The following is a 17764-nucleotide window of genomic DNA, read 5'->3' on the forward strand; positions in this document are numbered from 1 at the left end:
GATATTGGTTAGAGTGAATGTGAAGATGACTGCATATGATGTGTCTGTAATTTCTGTGAAGTGAGGAAAATGCATTAATATCAATGATCAAGACAGAGAATTCATGGAGGTGGGATGGCGTAATGGATTGCTGTAGCAAGACTGTGGAACTGAAAAGGAAACATACTCTCATAGGTAACATTGAGCACTTTGACAGAATCGGTGATATTTGTGAATCGTGAGCTGAGCAGATTTCTTGTAGCATTGAGGACCAAACTCTCACTGGGGACAGGAGAGGAGGAGTTGAAGACGAGCCTGGAGGTGACCACAGCTGAACCAGATCTAGAGGGAAACAAAACATATGGTTTCAAGGAAAATTTACAATTCACAAAACACATCTCTGTTGCAAAATTATATATCATGAATTAAACATACATCATAGATGGAGTTGTTTCTGATGTCAAGAGCATATGGCTTGTAGATGATGGTGGTCTTTTTTGTGTTGCAGTGCTTCCAGATGTTAGCATTGTTGTAGACATTTTAACATCGACTGATAGTAGCTCACTTGAAGTCAGTCGTACAGTAGTTACTTTTAGTGGTGTTTTTTGCCATTCACTTGTAGTACTTTCAAATGTTTTCACTTCTTTTGTTGTATCTGACTGTTGTAATGATTCTGTAGATGACGAAGTAGTTGAAACAGCAGCTAGTGGAATAGTTTTGTTGGGAGACTGAGATATTGCTGTTTTAGTAAACAACAATGCTGCTGTTGTTGGTTTAGGAGTTGGTAATATAATTGAAGTGTTTTTATCTGCCGTTGTTAGAATTACCATTGATGCTGGTGACTCAGCAAATGTAAATGGAACTGTAGTGGATAATGTTTTATTTCTCAGAAATAATATTGATTCTGAAGCAGTTGATAATGTATTTTTTGTGGTTGTATGAGTTTTTGTCTGTGCAGAAGATTTGTTTGAAGTGGGCAAAGCCAAAGTTGTGGTTAGTTGAGTGTAAGCAGTTGAAAAGGACCAACGTGGCATGATTGTCAAAGGTGTGGATACAGCGGTTGTGGTAAAGGCTGATGCTCTTGAATCTTGAGATGTAACTGATAATTTTAACTCTGATGTTGTTTTCTGTGGTGGTGGTGTAACTGATGTGTCCAAACTTTTTGCTGTTTTCTGTGGTGTAGATGCATCGGAAGAGGTCAAAGTCATTGGATGTGTTGTGGGTGCAGTTGAAGTATGCAATATTGAAGTTGTCTTCTCTATTTTGTAAGCAGATAAAGACGCCAAAGTGTTGGCTGTTTTCTGTGATGTTGATGCATCGTTTCTTTGTGTAGTAGATGCCATCGGAGTTTCTGAATGTGAAGAAATTGTCAGTGGTGTGACTGCAGTAGAAGAGACAAAATTATTTGCCCTTGTCCAGGCTGAAAATCGAGTTGATGTGCCCAAATATGTTGGCATTGTTTTTGGTGTGGTTGCAGTATTTGTCTGTGGATTGGATTCAGTGGAAATGAACAATGCTGGAGGTGAAGTCTGTGTTACGGATGATGTTGTAGTGCTTGTCTGTGTTGTACTTGCAGGGGAAGTAGCCAATGTTGATGATGATGTCTGTATTCGGGATTCAGATGGAGTAGACAAAGTTGATGTTGTATTTGCTGTTGTTGTAGAGGTTGTCTGTGTTGTACTTGAAGGTGAAGTAGCCAATGTTGATGTTGGTGTCTCTGTTGTGGATTCAGTTGAAGTGGCCAAAGTTGGTGTTGTATTTGCTATTGTACTCGTGGATGTCTGTGTTGTACTTGTAGGTGAAGTAACCAATGTTGATGTCTGCATTGTGGATACAGTTGGAGAGGACAAAGTTGGTGTGGATTTTGGTGTTGCTGTAGTGGTTGTCTGTGATGTACTTGTAGCTGAAGTAGCCAATGTTGATGATGATGTCTGCGTTGTGATTTCAGTTGAAGTGGCAGACATTGGTGTTGTATTTGCTGTTGTTGTAGAGGTTGTCTGTGTTGTACTTGTAGGTGAAATAGCCAGTGTTGATCTTGATGTCTGTATTGTGGATTCAATTGGAGTAGACAAAGCTTCTGTTGTCTTTGCTGTTGTTGTAGAGGTTATCAGTGTTGTACCTTTAGGTGAAGCAGCCAATGTTGATATTGTTGTCTGTATTGTGGACTCAGTTGGAGTGGACAAAGTTTCTGTGGTCTTTGCAGTTTTTGTAGTGGTTGTCTGTGATGTCCTTGTAGGTGAGGTATCCAATGCAGATGTTGATGTCTGCGTAGTAGACTCAGGTGGAGTGGACAAAGTTGGTGTTGTCTTTTTTGGTGTTGTTTTAGTGGTTGTATGTGTTGTACTTGTAGGTGAAGTAGACAATGCTGATTTTGATGTCTGTGTAGTAGACTCAGTTGGAGTAGATAAAGCTTCTGTTGTCTTTGCTGTTGTTGTAGAGGTTGTCTGTGTTGTTCTTGTAGGTGAAGTAGCCAATATCGATGTTGATATCACTGTTGTGGATTTAGTTGATGTAGCCAGATTTACTGTTGTTATTGGTATTGTACTCATTATTGTCTGTGTTGTACTTGTAGGTGAAGTATCCAATATTAATGTTGATGTCTCTGTTGTGGATACAGTTGGAGAAGACAAAGTTGGTGTGGATTTTGGTATTGCTATAGTGGTTGTCTGTGATGTACTTGTAGGTGAAGTAGTCAATGTTGATGATGATGTCTGTATTGTGGTTTCAGTTGAAATGGTGGAAGTTGGTGTTGTATTTGCTGTTGTTGTAGAGGTTGTCTGTGTTGTACTTGTAGGTGAAGTAGACAATGCTAAAGTTGATGTCTGTGTAGTAGACTCAGTTGGAGTGGCCGAAGTTGGTTTTGTATTTGCTGTTGTTCTAGAGCTTGTCTGTGTTGTACTTGTAGGTGAAGTAGCCAATGTTGATGATGATGTCTGCATTGTGGATTCAGTTGAAGTGGCCAAAGTTGGTGTTGTATTTGCTGTTGTTGTAGTGGTTGTCTGTGTTGTACTTGTAGGTGAAGTAGCCAATGTTGATCTTGTTGTCTGTATTGTGGATTCACTTAGAGTAGACAAAGCTTCTGTTGTCTTTGCTGTTGTTGTAGAGGTTGTCTGTGTTGTACTTGTAGGTGAAGTAACCAATGTTGATCTTGTTGTCTGTATTGTGGATTCAGCTGGAGTAGACAGAGCTTCTGTTGTCTTTCCTGTTGTTGTAGAGGTTGTCTGTGTTGTATTTGTAGTTGAACTATCCAATGTTGATGATGATGTCTGCATTGTGGATTCAGTTGAAGTGGCTGAAGATGTTGTTCTCATTGGTGTTATAGGCGTGGTTGTCTGTGTTGTAATTGTAGGTGAAGTATCCAATATTAATGTTGATGTCTGCGTTGTGGATACAGTTGGAGAGGACAAAGTTGGTGTGGATTTTGGTGTTGCTGTAATGGTTGTCTGTGATGTACTTGTAGGTGAAGTAGCCAATGTTGATGATGATGTCTCCATTGTGGATTCAGATGAAGTATCCAAAGTTGGTGTTGTATTTGCTGTTGTTGTAGTGATTGTCTGTGTTGTACTTGTAGGTGAACTATCCAATGCTGATGTTAACGTCTGAGTTGTGGACTCAGTTGGAGTGGCCGAAGTTGGTGTGGATTTTGGTGTTGCTGTAATGGTTGTCTGTGATGTACTTGTAGGTGAAGTAGCCAATGTTGATGATGATGTCTGCGTTGTGGTTTCAGTTGAAGTGGCCAAAGTTGGTGTTGTATTTGCTGTTGTTGTAATGGTTGTCTGTGATGTACTTGTAGGTGAAGTAGCCAATGTTGTTGATGATGTCTGCGTTGTGGTTTCAGTTGAAGTGGTGGACGTTGGTGTTGTATTTGCTGTTGTTGTAGAGCTTGTCTGTGTTGTACTTGTAGGTGAAGTAGCCAATGTTGATGATGATGTCTGCATTGTGGATTCAGTTGAAGTGGCCAAAGTTGGTGTTGTATTTGCTGTTGTTGTAGTGATTGTCTGTGTTGTAATTGTAGGTGAAGTAGCCAATATTAATGTTGATGTCTGAGTTGTGGACTCAGTTGGAGTGGCCAAAGTTGGTGTGGATTTTGGTGTTGTTGTAGTGGTTGTCTGTGATGTACTTGTAGGTGAAGTAGCCAATGTTGTTGATGATGTCTGCGTTGTGGTTTCAGTTGAAGTGGTGGAAGTTGGTGTTGTATTTGCTGTTTTTGTAGAGGTTGTCTGTGTTGTACTTGTAGGTGAAGTAGCCAATGTTGATGATGATGTCTGCATTGTGGATTCAGTTGAAGTGGCCAAAGTTGGTGTTGTATTTGCTGTTGTTGTAGTGGTTGTCTGTGTTGTACTTGTGGGTGAAGTATCCAATGTTAATGTTGATGTCTGCATTGTGGACTCAGTTGGAGTGGCCGAAGTTGGTGTGGATTTTGGTGTTGCTGTAATGGTTGTCTGTGATGTACTTGTAGGTGAAGTAGCCAATGTTGTTGATGATGTCTGCGTTGTGGTTTCAGTTGAAGTGGTGGAAGTTGGTGTTGTATTTGCTGTTGTTGTAGAGGTTGTCTGTGTTGTACTTGTAGGTGAAGTAGCCAATGTTGATGTTGATGTCTGCATTGTGGACTCAGTTGGAGTGGCCGAAGTTGGTGTAGATTTTGATGTTGCTGTAATGGTTGTCTGTGATGTACTTGTAGGTGAAGTAGCCAATGTTGATGATGATGTCTGCGTTGTGGTTTCAGTTGAAGTGGCCAAAGTTGGTGTTGTATTTGCTGTTGTTGTAATGGTTGTCTGTGATGTACTCGTAGGTGAAGTAGCCAATGTTGTTGATGATGTCTGCGTTGTGGTTTCAGTTGAAGTGGTGGACGTTGGTGTTGTATTTGCTGTTGTTGTAGTGATTGTCTGTGTTGTACTTGTAGGTGAAGTAGCCAATGTTGATGATGATGTCTGCATTGTGGATTCAGTTGAAGTGGCCAAAGTTGGTGTTGTATTTGCTGTTGTTGTAGTGGTTGTCTGTGTTGTACTTGTGGGTGAAGTATCCAATGTTAATGTTGATGTGTGCATTGTGGACTCAGTTGGAGTGGCCGAAGTTGGTGTGGATTTTGGTGTTGCTGTAATGGTTGTCTGTGATGTACTTGTAGGTGAAGTAGCCAATGTTGTTGATGATGTCTGCGTTGTGGTTTCAGTTGAAGTGGTGGAAGTTGGTGTTGTATTTGCTGTTGTTGTAGAGGTTGTCTGTGTTGTACTTGTAGGTGAAGTAGCCAATGTTGATGTTGATGTCTGCATTGTGGACTCAGTTGGAGTGGCCGAAGTTGGTGTGGATTTTGATGTTGCTGTAATGGTTGTCTGTGATGTACTTGTAGGTGAAGTAGCCAATGTTGATGATGATGTCTGCGTTGTGGTTTCAGTTGAAGTGGCCAAAGTTGGTGTTGTATTTGCTGTTGTTGTAATGGTTGTCTGTGATGTACTCGTAGGTGAAGTAGCCAATGTTGTTGATGATGTCTGCGTTGTGGTTTCAGTTGAATTGGTGGACGTTGGTGTTGTATTTGCTGTTGTTGTAGAGGTTGTCTGTGTTGTACTTGTAGGTGAAGTAGCCAATGTTGATCTTGATGTCTCCATTGTGGATTCAGATGAAGTGGCCAAAGTTGGTGTTGTATTTGCTGTTGTTGTAGTGATTGTCTGTGTTGTACTTGTAGGTGAACTATCCAATGCTGATGTTAACGTCTGAGTTGTGGATTCACTTAGTGTAGACAAAGCTTCTGTTGTCTTTGCTGTTGTTGTAGAGGTTGTCTGTGTTGTACTTGTAGGTGAAGTATCCAATATTAATGTTGATGTCTGCGTTGTGGATACAGTTGGAGAGGACAAAGTTGGTGTGGATTTTGGTGTTGCTGTAATGGTTGTCTGTGATGTACTTGTAGGTGAAGTAACCAATGTTGATGATGATGTCTCCATTGTGGATTCAGATGAAGTGGCCAAAGTTGGTGTTGTATTTGCTGTTGTTGTAGTGATTGTCTGTGTTGTACTTGTAGGTGAACTAGCCAATGCTGATGTTAACGTCTGAGTTGTGGACTCAGTTGGAGTGGCCGAAGTTGGTGTGGATTTTGGTGTTGCTGTAATGGTTGTCTGTGATGTACTTGTAGGTGAAGTAGCCAATGTTGTTGATGATGTCTGCGTTGTGGTTTCAGTTGAAGTGGTGGAAGTTGGTGTTGTATTTGCTGTTGTTGTAGAGGTTGTCTGTGTTGTACTTGTAGGTGAAGTAGCCAATGTTGATCTTGATGTCTGTATTGTGGATTCACTTAGTGTAGACAAAGCTTCTGTTGTCTTTGCTGTTGTTGTAGAGGTTGTCTGTGTTGTACTTGTAGGTGAAGTAGCCAATGTTGATGCTGATGTCTCCATTGTGGATTCAGATGAAGTGGCCGAAGTTGGTGTTGTATTTGCTGTTGTTGTAGTGATTTTCTGTGTTGTACTTGTAGGTGAACTATCCAATGCTGATGTTAACGTCTGAGTTGTGGACTCAGTTGGAGTGGCCGAAGTTGGTGTGGATTTTGGTGTTGCTGTAATGGTTGTCTGTGATGTACTTGTAGGTGAAGTAGCCAATGTTGTTGATGATGTCTGCGTTGTGGTTTCAGTTGAAGTGGTGGAAGTTGGTGTTGTATTTGCTGTTGTTGTAGAGGTTGTCTGTGTTGTACTTGTAGGTGAAGTAGCCAATGTTGATGATGATGTCTGCATTGTGGATTCAGTTGAAGTGGCCAAAGTTGGTGTTGTATTTGCTGTTGTTGTAGTGGTTGTCTGTGTTGTACTTGTGGGTGAAGTATCCAATGTTAATGTTGATGTGTGCATTGTGGACTCAGTTGGAGTGGCCGAAGTTGGTGTGGATTTTGGTGTTGCTGTAATGGTTGTCTGTGATGTACTTGTAGGTGAAGTAGCCAATGTTGTTGATGATGTCTGCGTTGTGGTTTCAGTTGAAGTGGTGGAAGTTGGTGTTGTATTTGCTGTTGTTGTAGAGGTTGTCTGTGTTGTACTTGTAGGTGAAGTAGCCAATGTTGATGTTGATGTCTGCATTGTGGACTCAGTTGGAGTGGCCGAAGTTGGTGTGGATTTTGATGTTGCTGTAATGGTTGTCTGTGATGTACTTGTAGGTGAAGTAGCCAATGTTGATGATGATGTCTGCGTTGTGGTTTCAGTTGAAGTGGCCAAAGTTGGTGTTGTATTTGCTGTTGTTGTAATGGTTGTCTGTGATGTACTCGTAGGTGAAGTAGCCAATGTTGTTGATGATGTCTGCGTTGTGGTTTCAGTTGAATTGGTGGACGTTGGTGTTGTATTTGCTGTTGTTGTAGAGGTTGTCTGTGTTGTACTTGTAGGTGAAGTAGCCAATGTTGATCTTGATGTCTCCATTGTGGATTCAGATGAAGTGGCCAAAGTTGGTGTTGTATTTGCTGTTGTTGTAGTGATTGTCTGTGTTGTACTTGTAGGTGAACTATCCAATGCTGATGTTAACGTCTGAGTTGTGGATTCACTTAGTGTAGACAAAGCTTCTGTTGTCTTTGCTGTTGTTGTAGAGGTTGTCTGTGTTGTACTTGTAGGTGAAGTATCCAATATTAATGTTGATGTCTGCATTGTGGATACAGTTGGAGAGGACAACGTTGGTGTGGATTTTGGTGTTGCTGTAATGGTTGTCTGTGATGTACTTGTAGGTGAAGTAGCCAATGTTGATGATGATGTCTCCATTGTGGATTCAGATGAAGTGGCCAAAGTTGGTGTTGTATTTGCTGTTGTTGTAGTGATTGTCTGTGTTGTACTTGTAGGTGAACTATCCAATGCTGATGTTAACGTCTGAGTTGTGGACTCAGTTGGAGTGGCCGAAGTTGGTGTGGATTTTGGTGTTGCTGTAATGGTTGTCTGTGATGTACTTGTAGGTGAAGTAGCCAATGTTGTTGATGATGTCTGCGTTGTGGTTTCAGTTGAAGTGGTGGAAGTTGGTGTTGTATTTGCTGTTGTTGTAGAGGTTGTCTGTGTTGTACTTGTAGGTGAAGTAGCCAATGTTGATCTTGATGTCTGTATTGTGGATTCACTTAGTGTAGACAAAGCTTCTGTTGTCTTTGCTGTTGTTGTAGAGGTTGTCTGTGTTGTACTTGTAGGTGAAGTAGCCAATGTTGATGCTGATGTCTCCATTGTGGATTCAGATGAAGTGGCCGAAGTTGGTGTTGTATTTGCTGTTGTTGTGGTGATTTTCTGTGTTGTACTTGTAGGTGAACTATCCAATGCTGATGTTAACATCTGAGTTGTGGACTCAGTTGGAGTGGCCGAAGTTGGTGTGGATTTTGGTGTTGCTGTAATGGTTGTCTGTGATGTACTTGTAGGTGAAGTAGCCAATGTTGTTGATGATGTCTGCGTTGTGGTTTCAGTTGAAGTGGTGGAAGTTGGTGTTGTATTTGCTGTTGTTGTAGAGGTTGTCTGTGTTGTACTTGTAGGTGAAGTAGCCAATGTTGATGATGATGTCTGCATTGTGGATTCAGTTGAAGTGGCCAAAGTTGGTGTTGTATTTGCTGTTGTTGTAGTGGTTGTCTGTGTTGTACTTGTAGGTGAAGTATCCAATGTTAATGTTGATGTCTGCATTGTGGACTCAGTTGGAGTGGCCGAAGTTGGTGTGGATTTTGGTGTTGCTGTAATGGTTGTCTGTGATGTACTTGTAGGTGAAGTAGCCAATGTTGTTGATGATGTCTGCGTTGTGGTTTCAGTTGAAGTGGTGGAAGTTGGTGTTGTATTTGCTGTTGTTGTAGAGGTTGTCTGTGTTGTACTTGTAGGTGAAGTAGCCAATGTTGATGATGATGTCTGCATTGTGGATTCAGTTGAAGTGGCCAAAGTTGGTGTTGTATTTGCTGTTGTTGTAGTGGTTGTCTGTGTTGTACTTGTAGGTGAAGTAGCCAATGTTGATCTTGATCTCTGTATTGTGGATTCACTTAGTGTAGACAAAGCTTCTGTTGTCTTTGCTGTTGTTGTAGAGGTTGTCTGTGTTATACTTGTAGGTGAAGTAGCCAATGTTGATGCTGATGTCTCTGTTGTGGATTTACTTGATGTGGCCAAATTTACTGTAGTTATTGGTGTTGTACTCATGGCTGTCTGTGTTGTACTTGTAGGTGAAGTAACCAATGTTGATCTTGTTGTCTGTATTGTGGATTCAGCTGGAGTAGACAGACCTTCTGTTGTCTTTCCTGTTGTTGTAGAGGTTGTCTGTGTTGTACTTGTAGGTGAACTATCCAATGTTGATGTTAATGTCTGAGTTGTGGACTCAGTTGGAGTGGCCGAAGTTGGTGTGGATTTTGGTTTTGCTGTAATGGTTGTCTGTGATGTACTTGTAGGTGAAGTAGCCAATGTTGATGATGATGTCTGCGTTGTGGTTTCAGTTGAAGTGGTGGAAGTTGGTGTTGTATTTGCTGTTGTTGTAGGGGTTGTCTGTGTTGTACTTGTAGGTGAAATAGCCAATGTTGATGATGATGTCTCTGTTGTGGATTTAGTTGATGTGGCCCAATTTACTGTTGTCACTGGTGTTGTAGGCGTGGTTGTCTGTGTTGTAATTGTAGGTGAAGTATCCAATGTTAATGTTGATGTTTCCATTGTGGATACAGTTGGAGAGGACAAAGTTGGTGTGGATTTTGGTGTTGCTGTAATGGTTGTCTGTGATGTACTTGTAGGTGAAGTAGCCAATGTTGATGATGATGTCTGCGTTGTGGTTTCAGTTGAAGTGGTGGAAGTTGGTGTTGTATTTGCTGTTGTTGTAGGGGTTGTCTGTGTTGTACTTGTAGGTGAAATAGCCAATGTTGATGATGATGTCTCTGTTGTGGATTTAGTTGATGTGGCCCAATTTACTGTTGTCACTGGTGTTGTAGGCGTGGTTGTCTGTGTTGTAATTGTAGGTGAAGTATCCAATGTTAATGTTGATGTCTCCATTGTGGATACAGTTGGAGAGGACAAAGTTGGTGTGGATTTTGGTGTTGTTGTAGTGGTTGTCTTTGTTGTACTTGTAGGTGAAGTATCCAGTGTTGATGTTGATGTCTGCATTGTGGTTTCAGTTGATGTGTCCAAAGTTATCATCTTTTGTGTCATTGCAGGGGTTGTCTGTGTTGTAGGTGAAGTATCCAGTGTTTCTTTTGTTGTCTGCATTGTGGATGTCGTCAAAGTAACCAAGTTTGTTTGTGTTGTGGATGCATTTGTTGTGTCCAACGCTGTTGCCATTGAAGTCGATGAAATTTCAATAAGTACGCACCATAGACACACTGTTACAAAAAAAGAATATAATTGTATTTTTCAGCAGTATATTAATTTTCTGGAATTATGAAATCTTCTCTCATGTTGTTTTTGTGGCTTATAGCAGTGATTAGCTCCAAAAAGGTCCATGACAATAATGTCCATCCATGTTTATTATGATTATGACCGTGATATATTATAGTACCACCCTGCTAAATCACAAATCTCTTAGTAGATACAAAAACTTTATTGATAACATCTTTACTGAGAAGAGGCATAACTGCAAATACCAGTCATCCCAAATCATTTAACATTATATAGTTTAAATATTGAAAATACATTTTCAATATTGTAGATTTTGTAAAAAGTTCACTGTTGATTGCTAACTAATGTAAAAAAAATTATTCCTCATATATACAGAAGTTGGAGAATATAGGTGTTTAATTTTGTGGTCTTTGTTACTGTTTTTAGAGATATCAACTTTAGAAACTTAACATTTACTGGAAGTGTCACTGGCTTGCAAGGTTGGAAATACAATATTTAGTGACACTGACATTATCAACTTTCATTCTCATTGCTTAGCTGGACTTTGCAATAGGCCTACAAACATGTTTTTTTGTTTTGTTTTGTTTTTTTTACATTTTTTAAACAATTTAACACATTTATGTGGCAAACACAATGCATCTGCATGTGGCCAAAATACAGATATTTGAAAATTTGAGATTTACCATTTCAGATGTTTGTTTGAGACCACACGCAACAATTACCATGCATATCCAATCCTAGATAACCACCTATTTGTAAAATCCACTTGATTTCACCTCTGCATGCAACAGTGTAAGATATAGCTTTTATAGGCTAATATGAAATATCACCAGCCCAATTTAATACAGATTATGTATACTCACCAAATACCATACAGTAGAATGACTGAAAACAACTGTTTTCAGCATTTTGGCACATGTATCTTCAAAGGTTTCTTAATTTTACATAAAATATTTGGAACACCAGCCAGTTTATTGCTCATGATTTAATGATTTGTGTCTTATTTGGCAAATGTCCTGATTACTGCAATAGACGTTTCAATTTCTGAATTTACTGAATATGCACTTGTTCATACTCAAGCTTTTCTTTTTATTATTTATGCCACTGATGCCCTTCATGTTATGGAATTATACCATATAAACATTTTATTCAATGATAGTGAGACAAAAAACCTTTTTTGTATTCAATTAGATTGGTAGCTGTCAGGTTAATGGAACTGTCAAAGCATGGCTTCAAAATTAACTTCACTGCCACATTTAATATGCCAGCTCAAATTGCAATAATATTGCAATAATGCTGTCATGTATATAATTGAGTGTACATGCTTAATAAAAGTTTGTGCAATTGAACATGTAAATTTGTCTCCAATAAAAGTATTAATGACCTTTTCTGTGTAGCACTTAGAAACTTCTTCTGGCAAGCCTGGTAAATTGTTTTGAGACATGGAGATTGCCTCTAAACTTAAAAACGTTTAGAAATAAGTTGTCTGAGTTCACTCTCCAACAGTTTCAGAATCATTCCCTATCCAACCATCACTGAAAGTAAGATCATTTCCAGCATAATTATTTTTCAGCCTTAGAACTCCAGGAAATATAATCCTTTTAACCAAGCAGTCGTTAAATGTGCATCTATAAAATAGATGTACCTAATAAATTGCCCCATGTATATATGTGCAAAGTAGGTTTTTGTAACAAAATGACTGCAAGGGTGTTTTAATTATATGAATTTCTTCTCATAATTGTGATGCATTTTAACAGCAACAACCAAAAAACATTTTACTTTTTCTTTAAATAATATTACCCCACTGAAACATTATATTTCGATTGTATTTTCACAGCTTGTTGAGTCCCTTTTGAAAAAAAATTGTCATAATCAGGGAATTAGCATATTTAGGGAGCATGATAATCACCAAACTGTGCTCAACTCAAGCCCTCCTGGACCAGACTGGTCAACACTGCCTTAGAGTCAGGGTGTAGCAAGTAAATCACATTAATGCACTGTAAGACATTATTTTCAAGGGTCTGTGCTTATTTCCACTTTTTAATTCCACGTTTAGGAGGTTTTTTTATTCTATCTATCTATCTGTCTACGCTAGTAAAGCATGGCAAGTACTTGTGCAAATTATTAGGCTGCATAAAATGAATACATCTGCATTTCGTACATATGTTGGCAAAGCATACAGTTTTATCTTCAGGTCTATCTTTCCATTTAATTTGTACTCTATCTTTCTAAGATGCACTTTATTAATATTCTTTTTAAAATGTTACATAAAGCAATTAAATATTATTATTATTATTATTATTATTATTATTATTATTAGTAGTAGTAGTAGTAGTAGTAGTAGTAGTAGTAGTATCTTGCGGTAAAAGTAGCATTTTTACTTACGTATGGTGATGCCCGTTTTATTGGCGCGATCATGTTTAGAGAGAGCAAACCTGAAAACATACAGCGAGATCAAAGTTTATTTTTCTTATATACCTTAAAAGTTGTTTAAATATCTCTGTTATTAAATATACCACCTACTATACAATAAATCTTTTTAAACATTTAGGCTGTTTTCCATTCATTATGGCCATTGCTGCTAAATATTTATTGAATAACAAAATTAAAATATGTTGATTATAAATTCAGTCTCTAAACTACAGAGTAGCCTAAGCAATATGTTCCGTCCTATTGTCGAACACCTGATATTCTGTTGTGAACAGCCATCGATTTAAATGAGCAGCATGCAAGCAAAGAACGAAAAAATAATTAAATTAAATTATTAAAATAAAGAAAGACGATGGATTACCTTTTTTTATCCTTCAAAGTCATAACCGTCCAATTTCAAATGATAAGCAAATGATTTGGTTCTTTTAACTCTCGCCGATTTAGATAATAACACTGGTAGACTAATTCTCAAAACGGTAGTGTCGTTATAAGGAGTGGTTATGGGTGTAACTTGGGTGGACAATCCTTTTCCAATGTGCGTACTAAGACGATTTTTTACTTCTTACTCACGTCGATTACGTGTGTATATCAGGAATGTGATAATAATAAATGTGTATAGCATATGCCAAATATGCGATTCAGGAAGTTCATGACACTGTAAAAATATGTTTGATATACGATATATCCCAGTGCTATACGATGGTATATTTACCCTTAATATGTTAAATACATATTTACTACATTTGTACTTATGGTGTTAACCAGACGCTCTTATCCACAGCGACTTACAAAAGTACTTTAGTTGTCTACACAAAAAATCTTTACTACAAATATGTTAGAGTCCCAAAATACAGAAATAAGTGTCAATATATAACTTAGAATGGCAGACACAATACATTACAAAACAATATAATCCTATAGAATAAGATTTCCCTTCACTGGAACTAAGGGGCCTAGGCCAACACCTGAAAAACAGCAGCATAGCATTAATACTCATCCACCAAGCTTTACACTTGGCAAAGTTCATTCAGACAGATAGGTTGTCCTGGCATTTGCCAAACCCACAGTCATCCATCAGCCTGCCAGATAGAGAAGCTTTAAATGCAGTGGCTCATAAATGCTTTCACTTATCAATATTACCACACACAGTTGAACATGGAATATCAAGGAGGAAAGAAATTTAACAAACTGAACTGTTGAAATAGTGGCATCCTATTAATTAACACGTTCCAATTCAGCTCTGTAGAACATCCTATTCTTTCACACATGTTTGCAAAGGTAAAACTGCATGGCTAGGTGCCTGATTTCATACGCCTGTGGTAATGGGACTCAATTAAACACCTGAATTCAATGATTAAGAGGTGTGATCTTTGTCAATTATATCACATTATATTATGTTTATTTGAGCACATAAGAGTACCTTAGTTGTTTTTGTTGTCTTATTTTTGGAATTACATCAAACCTTTATCACATTTTACACACAGCTGTAAGTAATAATAGTAAATTGGTTGATATTTAACTACCGCTGTATGTGTTTGCTTTGTGGTGTTGTGACGTCTAATGTAGACTAGAATTTATACTGCTCAGTGTGGTAACTGTAGTGTATTTTATTTATTATTTGTTCACAACTGCAAACTTGTTCTAATCCTAACTTTAACCCTCAGCCTTTTTTGAACCTGTTAACCCAAATATTTGGTACCTTAATTAATTAATTTCATCAAAGGGATTAAGTGTGAGAATTCCTACTTTTTAACTGTTAACTGTTTAACCTGTTTTCGCTACATTACATTTTTCTGATGCTACGGGTCCCCCTATACCTTTTTGATGGATATATTTTGGAGATCTAATAAGGAGTAAGATAGTTGTACGTTTAAGATGTATTAGATCAGAATCTATAATAAAGAACAATGCATCATAAACTGGTTATGTGCAGGAAACAAATTATAAATAGATCTAACTGTTAAACATGGTGTTGACGTCTAGGTCGTAGAACACTGTTACACCCAAACGTTCCTGAAGACTGAAACTTGTTTTGCTAGGTGTGTGCTCACACTGTCACAACATGTCTAATAATATCTTTACATGACAAAGGTTCCAAAATAATATTCAAATAAATATACAGCACCAGGTTACCATAGGCTGCTCAATTTTATTAATCAGTCCCACATTTTTACTCACCTCTATTTTTAAGTTGGCTTGCAAAAGCCACCTTTTATAACATTATTCATCTCACAGCTTTGGAGCCACCAAACTTTTCAGAATGAGGTGCTTGTGTTTTTTTAAGTGATACACCACCTGCATAATCTTCTTCATCCCTCCATTCAGCTACTTTCTCCCAGATTATTTCATGGGGAAGTCTATCAAATTACTCCCATTTAGATAAAAGTCAAGCTAAAAACAACAAACTTTCTATGAGAACACTGAGTAGTGATAGAAATTCATGTGTTAAACTTCTGTACCTCTTTTATCTCCTTTCCTTATGTAACGCTGCTGGCCCGAGTGCCACAGGGCAAGACGCACAGAATCCCTCGTTCGTGCAAGACATTTATTAACATTAAACAAGGACAACACAAGTGGCACTCACATACAAGTATACGAGTGAACATTATTAAACATTTAACACTAACGATATACACTTAAATACGAAACGTTGGAAACAAACACAGACGTTACGTGCTACAGCTACTGTTTATATTTACGACTCACAGGAGACATAGATAGCGACAATAACCGACAAAGGGAGCACATACGGACAGGAGTTTAAATAGACACACAAGACATTAGCTTTAAACCCTATACACGTGTGTGCAATCCCAGGGGGTGTGGTAACAAAAACAGAGACACACTATATTTGTGGAACTCCCTGCACTCGGCGGGCCGTACCACATGACTTATGCCTTCTCCACTGTCTGCTCTAACCATCAATATACATATACATATACATAATATAACTGACATAATCTATCTACACATTCATTTTTTCTGTTTATTTTTTCCTTTCTTTCCCCAATAGGAAACCAGTGACTTTGATAATCCTTGAATTTTCTAACTGGAACCACTAAACTTGCACTACAAATTCAACCACTGGTGCCAAGCACCAAAATATATTTTATCATTTATCTATCTTGTATCCTTTCATTATCCTGATGGCACTCATTTATCTAACACTGGTGTCCTTTGTTTCATTTCTCAAATGTACTAGAGAAACCTTTTAATTTTATAACTTTATGAAATTTCAAGCTACACTCATTGAACATGATTTTAAAAAAGACTCAACAACTGGTCCAAAGCAATAGACTGCATTGCAAATTAATGGAATTCACATAACCCTTCTATCCGTTTTTTTTTCCATCCTTGCAAAGAAACTACCATATGTAGACAGAAAGCTACATATATACCTACCTGAAGTAATTAAACCTTTACTAAATCTAATAAACTCCTCCTTGAATATTGGCTACATTCCTAAATCATTCAAATTAGCAGTAATCAAATTACTTGTCAAAAAAATCTAACCTCAACCCATGTCAGCTGTCAAACTACAGGTCGATCTCCAACCTTTCATTTATTTACAAGATCCTAGAAGAAGCTGTAGCTCAGCACTGAAGCTCAAACGTGAATTAGAACCACAAACATGAAGTCTTTCAGTCATGGTTTAGGCCTAATCATAGTATGGAGACAGCACTAATTAAAGTAGTTAATGACCTGTTGCTGGCTTCTGACCAGGGTGATGTCCCTTTGCTTTATATTGCTTTATCTGAGTGTAGCATTTGACACTAGATAACATTTTACTAGATAGACTCAAAAATGTTGTTGGCATTATGGGAATAGCCCTTTCCTGGTTTAAATTTTATCTAGTCAGTAGTTACTAGTTTGTTAACATAAATGGAGACTTCTCAGCATACAACAAGGTTAGCTATGGTGTCCCACAAGGATCTGTTTTAGGGCCTTTGCTTTTTTCTTTATATATGCTACCTCTAGGTGACATTATACGTAACCACTGTGCTAGTTTCCACTGCTATGCTGATGATACTCAGCTTTATGTCTCAGCCAAACCAGATCACAAATATCAGCTTAGTATTATTGATGAATGCATAAAGGATGACAGACACCTGATGTTGAGGAACTTTCTCTCTGAATCCTGACAAAACAGAGATGCTTCTATTAGGCCCAGAGATAGCTAGGTCCTCACTCTCTAATTACTCAATGGTCTCCCTACCACATCTTCTCTAACACTTAAAGATCTTGGCATTATTATGCATCCCAGTCTCTCATTTGAAGCTCATGTAACTAATATTTCTAGGACCACCTTTCTCTATCTCAGGAACATTTCAAAGATAATGCTCTCCTCGCATTATGCAGAAAAGCTAGTCCATGCATTTTTCGAGATTGGACTACTGTCATGCCTTACTCTCTGTACCATTAAGTGCCAGAGTTCTTACTTGAACTAGAAAATTTTATCACATCACTCCTATCTTAGCTACTTTACACTGACTCCCCGTAAAATTTCATATTGATTATAAATTACTTCTAATGACCCTCAAAGAACTGGATGGTCTTTCCCCACAGTACCTTAGAGAACTCCTAGTGCATTACAATCCACCACATTTGCTAGATCAAAAGGTGCAGGCTCTTTACTAGTACCAAGAATAAGAAAATCTACCACAGGGGGCAGAGACTTTACCTATAAAGCTTCAACATTATGGAATAACATTCCTGTAAATGTTTGAGACTCAGAAACAGTCTCAATATTTAAGGATAGGCTGAAAACCAATCTGTACAGTCAGATTTTATTAACTACTTCCCATCTTAGGTAAAGGTGTAGATCTGGGCATCTATGGGCATTGAGATTTATGGTAAACTGGGATGTTATGATGCTGTCACTGCACTTCTCTTTTGTCCCTCAAGTTTGTTGACTGACAGCAGCGGAGTGCTGATGTTCCAGGTTGCCCTTATGCCTGTAGATCCTTTTGGCATATCATCGGCACAAGACTAGACATTATTATGTATTTTTCTCAATTCTTACTATTATGGTGACCATTGTTGGCCAGAGAATAATGGAACCCCCCTTTGAGTCTTGGTTC

General features: G+C 38.2%; 2 protein-coding genes across 3 annotated transcripts in view; one reads left to right on the top strand and one right to left on the bottom strand.

Annotated features, from left to right (window-relative positions):
• The window catches only part of LOC145660169 (uncharacterized), a 283557-nt gene that overhangs the window by 102700 nt on the left and 163093 nt on the right, over window positions 1-17764 (top strand). The gene's annotated exons all lie outside the window — the stretch shown is intronic.
• On the bottom strand, window positions 49-13123 carry LOC145660163 (uncharacterized). Its single transcript, XM_081724283.1, has 4 exons — window positions 13045-13123; window positions 12639-12688; window positions 415-10237; window positions 49-321 (listed from the first exon to the last, which is right to left on the bottom strand). The coding sequence occupies exons 1-4, from the start codon at window positions 13065-13067 to the stop codon at window positions 102-104; spliced, it is 10116 nt and encodes a 3371-aa protein (XP_081580409.1). The 5' UTR covers window positions 13068-13123; the 3' UTR covers window positions 49-101.

This window comes from Electrophorus electricus, chromosome 12 (genome assembly GCF_041902795.1).
Source record: "Electrophorus electricus isolate QZ-2024a chromosome 12, ASM4190279v1, whole genome shotgun sequence".
Taxonomy (NCBI): domain Eukaryota; kingdom Metazoa; phylum Chordata; class Actinopteri; order Gymnotiformes; family Gymnotidae; genus Electrophorus; species Electrophorus electricus.